General features: G+C 44.1%; 2 protein-coding genes across 2 annotated transcripts; both read left to right on the forward strand.

Moving 5' to 3' along the window:
* Nucleotides 1–632: 632 nt before the first annotated feature.
* Nucleotides 633–1163, forward strand: LOC126784027 (uncharacterized). Its single transcript, XM_050509535.1, has one exon. The coding sequence runs from the start codon at nt 633–635 to the stop codon at nt 1161–1163; it is 531 nt and encodes a 176-aa protein (XP_050365492.1).
* Nucleotides 1164–7929: 6766 nt separating this feature from the next.
* On the forward strand, nt 7930–10943 carry LOC126784029 (uncharacterized). Its single transcript, XM_050509536.1, has 4 exons — nt 7930–9013; nt 9515–9867; nt 10086–10340; nt 10527–10943. Exons 1-4 carry the CDS (start codon nt 7930–7932, stop codon nt 10941–10943), a joined length of 2109 nt encoding a protein of 702 aa, XP_050365493.1.
* The last annotated feature ends 1659 nt before the right edge of the window (nt 10944–12602 follow it).

Below are 12602 nucleotides of genomic sequence, written 5' to 3' on the forward strand. Positions count from 1 at the left end.
TGAAATGGACCATTAGTTTTAGGAGTTCGACATTCACTTCAAGTCTAGAACGACAATGAAGGGATAGGCAACGGCCGATTTCATCGCCGAATTTATTCCTCCGGAGGGAAGCCATGCGAAGCCCGACCCCGTGGTCCCAATTTGGCATCTGCTTGCAACCTTTACGTTGATAACTCAGCCAACCAAAACATCCAGCGTCGCTGGTATTATTATCACAGATGCAGAATGAAATAAGTACCCCTATGCCCTGAGGTTTGACTTCCAGGCATCTAACAATATTGTGGAATATGAGGCATTGATCGCCGGGATCCAGCTCTGTCGCGAGCTTGGGGCAACAAATGTATGCGTCTTCATAATTGGTGTCAATCAAGTTAGTGGGAACTATCACTTCATCCATCCCCACCTCAATTCCTACCAAAATTTTGTCGAGACAATGCTCCAGAAGTTTGATTTATTCAAGATCACCCATATACCCCAGGGCAAGAACATCAGGGCAGATGCATTAGCACTGTTGGCCACGTCAGAGCCTGGCACCACTCCTCCAAACGTCCTTGTTGAAACTTTGGACAAACCCAGCATATCAAAGCCTTACTCTGAGCCATTCGTCGAACAACTCCCCACCACCATCATGGATGGATCATTTCATTGAATATTTAACAAAGGGGACTTTGCCCGAGGACAAATCTGAGGCCAAACGTCTACGACAAAAGGCCGCTCTCTTTATGGTCCAAGACGGCCACCTTTACCGGAGAGGACAGTCATTCCCTCAGCTCAAAAGTCTTACACCAAAACAAGGTCATCAAGTATTAACATCTCTGCATGGCAGCGTCTATGGTAACAATGCTGAAGCAAAGAATTTAGCCTTCAAGGCCCTTCAGACAGGGTACTACTGGCCCACCATGGAGGCGGACTTAAAGGTCGTAGTCAGATCATGCTTGCAATGTCACCAATACACCAACTACATCAACAAACCCTTAGTCTCAATCTCCATCATTGTCTCCCTAGTTCCTTTTTCACAGTGGGGACTAAATCTAATTGAGGAATTGTCAACTGCTTCGGTGGAATTCCAGTATATCATTTTCACAGTAGACTACTACACCAACTGGATTAAGGCCAAGACCATAGCCAAGATTACCATGGACAAGGTGATAAGTTTCTTATGACGTTCCATCTACTGTCATTTCAGTGTTCCCCAATCATCTATCACGAATAATGGCCTACAGTTCGATAATGACAAGTTTTGCCAGTTTGCTCAAGAAAATGGCACCACCGTCTTATATGCTTCCTCGGCACATCTCCAAACCAACGATTAGGTAGAAGCCATCAATAAAGTTATCAATCGGAATTTGAAGAAGAGGTTGGACTCTGCCACGGGCATATGGGCTAAGAAACGTCCAGAAGTCCTATGGGCACTCCGGACGACTACCACGGAGGCAACGGAACAATCTCCATTTCTCCTAACCTTTGGAACATAAGCGGTGGTCCCAGTTGAGACAAAACTCCCTACAGAACGGGTGGCAGCCTATGACCCGGAAACTAATGTAGTCGGCATCCAGCTCAACATGGACTTCTTTGAAAAATGTTAGGAGATGGCACACCTTTTTATGTGAACTATAAACAGCGCATTGCCCGACACTATAACAAGAAAGTGCTGCCTTTGTGGTCACGGGGGGATTATGTCATGACAGAGGTCATCCCCAGACCATTAGGACTCAAGCCAAAGTGGGGGGGGGGGGGGGGGCTTTTGAGATCACCAGTTGTGTTGGGTCGGCCACGTTTTATCTCCGGGACACTAATGGCTGAGAACTTCCCTATCCTTGAAACGCCCACCATTACCATCTCTTCCCCAAATAAGGATTGTTCAGATGAAAACATGCTTTGACATTATTTTTTAAAAAAACTCATACTAAATCGGGTGGTATTCAAAACTCACTGATTTTGATAGATTTATTAAATGGTTGATTTTAAAGAATTCTAAGGGGCTTGGTATAAATACCAGACCCTATTAGAAATCATTATATTTGTAACCTGATTTCACTTTCCCTTTCTCTCTCTCTCTCTATCTGAAGATAAATTACAAAGGCAAAGGTAGAAGAATACAAACTGACCTACTTCCCCGATGAGCTGATCTGTAATGAGAAGACGAACTGAATGTGTGAATCATATTGGAATCTCTCATTTATTCAAAAGGTATGTATCAATCTCCTTTTCAAATAGGTTGTCACGACCCCAATCTCATTTTCTCCATATCTCTGGAAGATTGATCTACATCCATGTGCTTGTGAAATAACATTAATTATAAGACAAATAAAAAAAAGAAGAAGAAACATCACCTGCAATTCTGCAAGTTCCCTCTAGAGCTATTGCTTTTTAAGGTTGCTGATAGAAATCATATAATTGATCACTGTAGAGAAATAGTGATCAAACAATCCTCCTGTTTGGCCCTAAAATAATACTCCGGTATTACCTAGATTCTTTAGGCTCATGGACCGTTTATTTGGGAAAAATGTATTGAAGAGCAAGATTACATTCCTTATTGGAATAGATTTCGGGGACTGATGCTGTATAGAATCTGAATTGAATAAGGAAGGTGAATCCAAATCAACTAAGGGGTTCTCAAGACTTGATCCGCAAGAAATAACACTTTGTGTTCTCTATATAAAGGGGTCGAATGTGCAAAACCAAAGACACAACGTCAAACAAACTATTGCGCAACCGCATAGTCAAGTCTCCCCATGGAGCAAAAGTCCGATTAGCTTCGGCAACCAAGTCTACCATCGAAGCAGAGCTACCCAGATGTACGCCTCGCGCTGCATGTAGCAACAAGTCGAGTCGCTAGCCTAGCTTCTAGCAAACACAAAAGTCTGCACTAGTCAGTAATTCCCTAGAGCAAGAGAGTCCCGCTATCAACGACACATTATAAGCTCTGCTTTTCCCCAAGCGGTCTAAAGTAAGATCGGCCATCTACTTGAGGTGGAGTGAAAGGTACCTAGCAACTCTAGTTGTGTATAGGTCATTCGAACTTCAGCGGTTTATCAACATGCGGAACAATCGTTCAAGAAGAAGACAGTACGTGAGCGCAATCATCATCAACAAGTAAGAGTTGTACCTAACTCAAAGGTACTGGCACAACAGAGAACGAAGGTTAGAACCATCTAGGGTTCAAAACCCAGGCTTGCTAATTGTTCCCTGAGGAAATCTTTACTTGAGAGGATATCCTCCTTGCTCGAAACCAGAGCACTCGCATTGTGTTCTTCACAACAAAGCGACTTGCAAAGGTTTAACAGCAGTTGAGGCATTACTAAAATTTAGAGTGATGGTGCCACCAGAAGACATGCAAACAGCTTTCAAGGAGTTGACAAAGGTAGTTAAGTCATTGGAGGAGTCATTCGGCGAGAGAATGACTGCGGTCGAGAGAACGTTGGATAATGTGTCGCAACTACAGTCGACACAGGGTCAGTATCTGGCTGAGACCAACGACAGATTGAATAAGCTGGTTCTGAGTGCTAACGAGCACGCGAACAATGCTCGTTTACAGTTTGAAGGCCAGGACGAGCGGTTCAAGCAAATCGAAGAAGCGTTGGGAATACAACGGACTGTCACCGGGCTTTACGAGAAACAGAATCATGACAAGCTTAGGGCCACCAAAAAGACTAAGTCCAACAAGAAGGTTAACGCTAGTGACGACGACGACGACGACGAAGAGGATGAGGCCGGTGACAAAGATGATGAGGCTGACAAATCAGATGCAGAGCCTATCAAACCCGCAAGGAAGAAGAAGATGAATGCTAAAAAGGGAAAGTTCACATTTGGAAATTCAAGACGTTCAAACACATCCGAGTTTGAGGCACTTCAGAGGGCCGTGGAACTTCTTCAACTAAGCGGGAGACAAGAGCGTCAACACCAGTTCCGTCGCGAGCGTCAAGATGAGCATCAAGAAGAGCCTGAGAAAGAAGTAGAAGAAGACCAGATCCTTACCAAAGAGCAGGTTCAGAAGATGATCCAAGAGAGTGTGGGGACCATTCATGGTCATGCTGCCGCGAACATGTCCTATATAAGTCCATTCCCAGAATGGGTGACAGCATGTCCTTGGCCCTCGGGTTATCGACCAATCAAGTTCCAACCTTTCTCAGGAGAGGGGTCCGAGAATGCAGCTGAGCACATCTCTCATTTTCACAGTGATTGCGGGCCATATGCATCTAATCCAATCTTCAAGATGACCGGCACTATCTTGGTTCTCTAAGTTAGCACCAAGATCCATTTCAGATTAGTCCATGCTCGAGTCAATGTTTAAAACGACTTTTGGAAGTGTTGAGCCTGAGGTGGATTTGTCATCTTTGACTTCCATGTATCAACAACCAATGGAGTCGGCAGTGGTGTTCCTAAAGAGGTTCAAGGTTCAGCAAGCAAAGTGCAGAACACCACTCGCAGAACTAGATGCCATTCGAATTGCTATAAAGGGTTTGGAAACCCGTCACCAGGCCAAACATCACGATGCCTATTTTTCTAGCATGGAAGACTTGATGAACAAGGTAGGAAGCTACTAAGTGTTCCTCAGGGAGATGGAGGACAATGCCACAGTTCCAAAAGGTCCACCTATGTCCTATCACCCTAGTACTTTGAAACCACTTTACGCAGTTCCATCTAGAACTAAGAGGGTTTCCACTATCTACTCGCATGTAGATCCTTTCTACACACCATATCCATATGAGGAGCAGTGGGTCGAGGAGGTAGATGATGAAATAGCTGCACTGGAGATAGCCGGAAGACACGCATTGAAGTCCAAGGCTCTGAAGATGTCTAGAGACCATGTCAAGATTTCTACAGCAGCATACACCAAGCCTGAGTATGAGTCATATACCTACAATGCTCACAAGGCTCCAGAGATTCTAGATGAATTTTTCTCAAGTGGGAGAGTGAAGCACGATACTGCAATGCCTACTGTAGCACAAATAGAAGGGAAGAAGTACTGCAGGTTTCAAAATTTGTTCAATCACCAAACAGCCGACTGTGTTAAGCTCAAGGATCAGCTGCAAACCTGGATTAACAAAGGCATGCTTGGGGTAGATACTGAAAGAGCTGCAACATGGGTTGATATTGATCCCCTTCCTACAATGTCAGTGGTTGAAGTTACACCATTGACAATACCTTTGAAGGCTCACCGCCCTTCCAAGTTTGCTGTGTACACTTATGATGCTTCCTTGGCTCATGAGATCTTGGAAACCATTGTACCATGGACTGAGTTCCCGACTGGGGAAGAAGTTAAAGCTAAACGGTATTGTAAGTTTCACAACGTTTGAACTCATGATACTCGTATTTGTATACAACTCAAGGACCAAATACAGCAGTGGTTAGATGAGGGAGTGTTATCTTTTGCCTCAGAGCCCGAGCCGGGTATGAAGACAGCAGCGAAGGAAGTGCCCGTGGCGAAAGAGATTGGAGGAGCCGACCAATCTGAGCAGGGTAAACAGAAAGGTGTAGTCCAGAGCAAGGAACAGAATGTAGCAAAAGCAAGAACTTATGTCCTTTGCAATCGATGCAAGAAAGAGTGTTCCATAAACTGTGACAATTCTGGTAGACACGAGGAAGCAAGAAGACATCGAAGGCCTCGCTCACCGACGAATCGATACGAGAAGGCAAACCCCAAGAAATCTAGAGTTCACACAGACACTTATGCCCAAGCGCTAAAGATGCCAAGCTCAGGTCTTGGTGGGGTTGTGAACGTCCCTAGAGAGCAGCGAGTTGGGGCGAATGTGCTGGAAACACAAGCTACGCGCGACGCGCTGCAGTGGCCATACATACCGCCTGCACCGAGGTCGTTAAAACCAGATGTTTGGTACGTTCAAGAGCATGGAAGAGCTATGGAAGCTACAAAGACTCAAAAGAGTAACGTGCATAAGAGATGGGGAAGGGCCAAAAGAATGTTAGAGGCATATAACAGAGGAGAGCTCTCTCGCGACCAGTTGGAACAACCACCTTGGCTGCTGCGAGAGACAGTTGAAAAGCTTAGTATAAGGCCATACGTTCACATTCGTCAGAATGATAATTACAGGAAGGAGCCATGCCCCAGGAGAAGCGTTCATGATCGAATTGAACGACCAATGGAAACTGCTCCTAAGCGAAGAGTTTCAATCCATGATAGGTTGTCTTACGCATCTACTGATGGCAGGGCAGTAAACGGACAGCACGCACATAGTATTTCTATTCAGCAGAAACAACAGCAAAGTAGTGTTGCACAACCTGCACAATCTAAATGGGTTCCAAAGAGTTCTGTAAGTAGGTCAAGCCACCAGGAACCAGTTCCAGAAAAAATAAAGCCAAAGTTTGAATGGAAGCTGAAGATTAAAGAACTAACACCAGTGGTTCCAATAGTAAAAGAACCAACACTTGCGGTTCCAGAGATGGGCGAGGCTGCGGTAGTAGGTATTCCTCCAGACGCCCATCAGGAGCAATCGCTAACGGAGTATCTCAGAAGCAAGTTCCCCTCGCGAACACCAACTGATCAATTCCGGACGACAGTATAGAAAAGCCAGGCTGTAATGAGCAAGGGTTATAACTTTTTGATCAAGAGGAAGAGCTTGAGGAATGTTATGATGAAGAAATAGCAGCTACCTTAGACTGCAACATGTTCAACCTTTGTCATGAAGATAGCATGGAGGAAGGAATACCATGGCCAAATATTGTTCCTAGTTGCAACATGGTGTTCACCTTATCCTCGAAGTACGCTCTTCCAAGACCAATGCCATCTCATCTATTCATTAGAGGTGAGACACATGCCGAGGAGGTGGGTACAGTCGCAAAGTTGTCATCTACAGAGGTGCCAACTGTGGAGAAAGATACAAGAAAAGAGGGAGTTGATAAATCTCACACGATGACAGAGCTCCAAAGATTCTTTATGATGTTCACAAAGCCTACAGCGACCATGACTCAGCACATTAAACCCTTATACATATCAGCTGAGATGGAAGGTAAGAGAGTGAACAAAATTCTCGTCGATGGCGGTGCAGCAGTTAGCATTATTATAGTGAAGACAGTCGAAGCACTAGGCATTGCAAAGGAAAAGGTTCTCAGTAGAAATCTTAAGGTCAGGAGTTTTGCTGGCAACTTAACTAAGACCTTGGGAGTTTTGATCTTCAAAGTCAAGATAGGACCTTCCGAGCTGTTCCAAACGTTCTTTGTTACAGACTGCACAGCTCCATACAACATCATACTTGGCAGGGATTGGATACACAGAGCTTATTGCATCCCTTCTACTTTACACCAAGAAATGCTGATGTGGAATCCCGCAACTGATAAGGCAGAGCTAGTAAAAGCAGATGATAGAACATATTCAGTCGCTTCCTGCATCTTGGATGCTGAGTACTATTATGGGGACATGAGGCCTTTAGGAGTTGCTGGAATCGACACCAAGGGTCGTCCAGTTGGGGTGACTTCTACATAATTGACACGATGGGGTTTAGTACAGGTCAAAGCAGATATAAACAGACCTGGCTTCATCGTGAAAACAAAAAGTAATCATCCATGAGTACATCACTTGACAAAGAGCAAGAACAAGCATGTGTGTCCTTTCTCCAACGCTTATCTATTTACAGAGAGGAACATGAGGCTTGGGGGCAGTCGCGCTAGTAGAATACATTGAGGATGATTTGACTAAGATTCAAGGGGAGGAGGAGTTTATTCAACACCCCACCTAAAGTGAAAGATCCAGTGGAGAAGATTGATCTTGGGACTACAGAAGAGCCCATGGAGGTTGGAATAAGTAAACACTTGGATGAGGAACTGAGACAACGTTTGAATGAGTTGTTGCAAGAGTTCCGCGATTGTTTTGCTGAGAAGTTTGAGGATATGTCAGGCTTGTCTCCAGATTTAGTTTTCCATCGCTTGCTCATAATGGAAGGTTACAAGGCTGTACAACAAAGTCCACGGTGAATGAGTGTAGACACAGCAGCAGCAGTCAAGAAAGAGGTTCAAAACATGTTTCAAGCCGGTATTATCCAACCAGCTAAATATTCTCAGTGGTTGTCTAACATAGTACCAGTGCGGAAGAAGAATGGCAAAATTCATGTTTGTGTCGACTACAGGAATCTTAATGTTGAAACACCAAAAGATGTATATCCCATGCCCGTGGCAGATATGTTGGTAGATGCAGTCGTAGGACACGAGTTACTATCTTTTATGGATGGCACAGCTGGTTATCACCAGATTCCTGTTTATGAACCGGATAGACAAAAAACAGCGTTTCGATGTCCAGGGTTCACTGGAGTGTTTGAGTATAACAATATGACCAATGCAGGGGCTACGTACCAGCGAGCAATGAACCTAATTTTCCATGATGTACTGGGAGGCAAGAATTTAAGGACAGTGTTCACCAGAATGAGAAAGCACAAGCTCAGGATGAATCCAACTAAATGCATTTTTGGGGTTCGATCAGGAGACTTCTTGGGTTTCATAGTGCATGAAAGAGGTATTGAAATTGCAGAGGACAAGGCAAAAGCGGTTCTAGATGCTTCGGCACCTAGGAACAAGAAGGAACTTCAGAGTTTGCTTGGGAAAATAAACTTCCTTCGACGCTTTATTTCTAATTCAGCTGGCAAAACCGCAGTTTTTTCTCCTTTGATGAGACTTAAAGCAGATCAGAAATTTCAGTGGGGACCTGAGCCAGTTTTTGATAAAATCAAGGAATACCTTACTCACCCACCTGTTCTTAGACCTCCACAGCCTGGAATACCGTTGAAGCTATACATCTCAGCTTCCCCTTACTCAATAGCAGGACTCTTAGCACAAGATGGTGATGGAGAGGGGGGCAAGAAGATTGAACATGCAGTTTACTACTTGAGCCGGACCTTATTAGAGGTTGAAACTAGATACTCGCCAATTGAGAAGTTGTGTTTAGCTTTGTACTTTATTGGTACTAAGCTCCGCCATTACATACTGTCTTTTACCACGGTGGTGGTGGCACAAACTGATTTAGTGAAGTATATGCTTACCAGACCTATGCTTAGGGGTTGGATTGGCAAGTAGATCTTGGCGTTATCGTAGTTTTCTTTACAATATACACCTTTAAAGGCGCTTACAAGACAGGCAGTGTCTGACTTTTTGTTGCATCATCCTATTATTGAGGATATCACAGACCAGAACTTGATTGTTTCCTTTGTCCGCACTCAGCCTTAGGTGCTGTATTTTGATGGCAGCAGCACTGATCATTTATCAGGAGCAGGTGTTGCATTGGTTAACCCCTCTGGAGCAAGACATTGTTATTCCTTTCAACTATAACGGAAGTGCACTAACAATCAAGCAGAATATGAAGCAATCATCATTGGACTGGAACTTTTGCTTGATCTAGAAGTAACAGAGGTGGAAGTATTCGGTGACTGACTCTTAGTCATTAACCAGCTCAAGGGTGTCTATAAGTGCAACAATTTTACATTACTCCCTTTTTGGGAGCTAGACCAATTCACAGACGTGGTACTTGATTATATTCCTAAGGAATGAAACTTTGCTGCCAATGAAGTAGCACAGTTGGCTACTGGTATCCGCTTGGCAGACGGCGTTCGCGAGAGGATTTTAAAGGTTCAGAGACGCACATTACCTTCCTTTATGGCAAGGATAGAAATTAAAGATGAATGGTTGGTGGCTGTTATTGACTCTATTGATGTAGATTGGCAACAACTAATTATCCAGTACCTTATTGATCCGTCTACACCTGTGGACAAGAGGGTTAGATATTTGGCTACAAACTATGTTCTTCGAGGTGATGAACTCTTACGCAGGGCAGAAGATGGCTTGTACCTAAGATGCATCTATGGAGCTGACGTAAGACGTGCTTACGAGAGGTTCATTGTGGCAATTGTGGTTCTTACCAAGCTGGTCCTAAGATGAGATGGCTCATTCGACGATATGGTTTCTATTGGCCTACCATGCTCAAGGACTGCATCAGCTTTGTACCAAGGTTGTATCGAATGTCAAATGCATGGACCAGTCCAGCATATGCCAGTGCTCCACTGCAACCAATAATTAAACCTTGGCCAGGTCGCGGCTAGGCTTTAGACTTCAATGGGGAGATTCATCCAAATTCTTCCTTACAGCACAAGCACATTCTACTTGCTACAGATTTCTTCACCAAGTGGGTAGATGCTATACCAGTCAAGACAACATTTGCAGAGGTGATCACTGACTTTATCTACAAATATATTATCACCAGATATGGCATCCCAGAGTGTTTGGTAGCAGACAGTGGGGCAGGTTTCATGGCTGAAAAGACTCAGAAGTTCTTAGCTGATTATGGAATCAAGTTTCTGCATTCTAGTCCTTATTATGCTCAATCGAATGGCCAAGCAAAAGTTAGCAACCGGGTCATTATGTCTATACTCAAATTAATGTTGGATGCAAATCTGCGATCTTGGCACACAGAGTTGGATCACACGTTATGGGCTTATAGAACTTCCAAACGAACTCTAACTGGTACTACACCTTATGCCTTGATGTATGGACATGATGCAGTTCTTCCTATTGAGATTAATATTTAGTCACTGAGGGTTCGCGAGCACCACCAGTTGATTGGCGAAGACTATGTCCAGGCTATGTATCAAGAACATGAAGACTTGGATTCTCGATGTATGGAATCTTTCAACAGCCTTATTGCAGAAAAGAAGAAGATAGCACGGCTATATGACAAACGAACGAGAGGACGCAGCTTTGGAGTTGGGGACTTAGTTTGGCAAGCTTGTTTGCCTTACGGTGAACGAGTTGATAGTCGTGGTAAATGGTCTGCTAAATGGGAAGGTCCTTTTGTGATTGATCGAGTGATGGGAAATGGAGCTTACTACCTTCGCGACACTGATGGGAATGTTCACAGAAATCCTATGAATGGTCGCCATCTTAAGAAGTACTTCCCTAGTGTTTGGGAATATGAAGATCCACCGGCAGCGGTGCATGCAAAGTAACTGGTGTTCTGACTTAGTGTTTCCTTGGTCTTCATCCTTTCAACCAATTAAACAGGGGGGGCAACACCATGGATAATCAGTACTTAATGGTCGTGAGCGTTATTGATGGTCGCGAGCGTTACTAATGGTTGCAAGCCCAGAATATTTTTTTTCAAAACTTTCGAGTTTCTGAAACTTTATGAGTTTCTTAATCATGCTCCGGCATTTTTTGTCAAAACATTGGACCAATACCTGTGGTGAAGAATTTGTTGTAACTTTTGTTACGCAGCAATGAAACAATACAAGTGTTTGGTGAAACAAGTTGTGTTTTATTCATATGGCTTTGTGGCCAGAAACTTTACATAAGACCTATACTATTACATATGAGCCTTAAGTAGCTCTGATACCATCTATGCTAGGTATAAAGGTCTTCGCGGTTCCTCCTGTTCATCCCACCACCACGAGAGACTTGGGATTAAGCTACACCAATTGAAGGCCAACCAGAACCAGCTTGTTGCCAAACGTAGGTTCTAATTGGAAGACTGGTGGTAGCATGAGAGATCCAGAGCCTTGATTGGTACACTTCTCTTAGCACTCTTTTAGGCAAGGGAGATTGGAAGATATTGCACATAGAGAATGCAGCTGCTCGCGTCGCGTATCAAAAGAGGTACGAGATGAACGAGAAGCACTAATTGGCTCTGGTCCTACATTTGGCTGCCTGCTTCGTGATGCACGTCGATTAAAGAGTGTTGAGTGGGGCTCAGGAAGGGCTGCCATTTCGTCTCTCACTTGTAATGCTTCCCCAGGAACACCTCATAATGCAAGGCAATTCCATAGTTCTGAACTACAAAGAAGGGAGGATGTGAGGGTGGAATAAGACTCCCACCTCACATTTGAGGGTAGAATAAGACTCTCAAAGGTTGGTACAGAGTTTGTAAATCTGGGGGATAAAACTTAAGAAACCTAAGGGGTTGCGAAGGAAGAAATGGAATAGACATTTTTGGAGGCTACAAAGAAGGTGTTTTGTGTTCTTGCCTTAGGATTTAGTTTTATAGCAGAAGAAACTTGGATTCAAGGGCTGAGATTAGAGATACAGATTTGGAGATCATGCCCGAGAATTATTGTAGCAATAGTGGTCAAACTGAAACGATTTGTGCGTTTCCCGAGATTAATTGCCCCTATTTTCGATGGTTTGCAAGCCAACTTGGACGGTTGCGAGTTAGGCTGGGCTCTGGCTTTGGGCCTTTGCTTGGATTTTTGTCGGGTCAAGGAGACTCAAATAGGGTGATCAGATAGAGATAAACTATAATTACCATTACTAAGTTATTTCGCTGTTCAAGTTACACTCTATGTCTGACAAGGCGGATATCTAAAAGTAGTTTGCCAGTGTCACTGGCTTTGTCACAAATCAGGTTGTTCATCCTTCTTTCCTCAACCTCAGAAGCTGCTAGTTGCCTTTTACGCTCTTGTACTTGGGGGGCAGCACTTCTTATCTCTTCCTCCACAGCCTTCAGCTCTCTAACTTGCTCAGCTTCAATCTCCGCTATCTTTGCTTCTATTGCGGCTTGTTGTTGCCGCAATGCACTATGTTGCTCCGAACGGCTGGACTTAGCATGCTGAAGTAGGTCTTAAGTTGGGCAGGGCCTTGAGCAATGAAGTTTCTAGCAGCGGCATTGTGTT

This window comes from Argentina anserina, chromosome 2 (genome assembly GCF_933775445.1).
Source record: "Argentina anserina chromosome 2, drPotAnse1.1, whole genome shotgun sequence".
Classification (NCBI taxonomy): domain Eukaryota; kingdom Viridiplantae; phylum Streptophyta; class Magnoliopsida; order Rosales; family Rosaceae; genus Argentina; species Argentina anserina.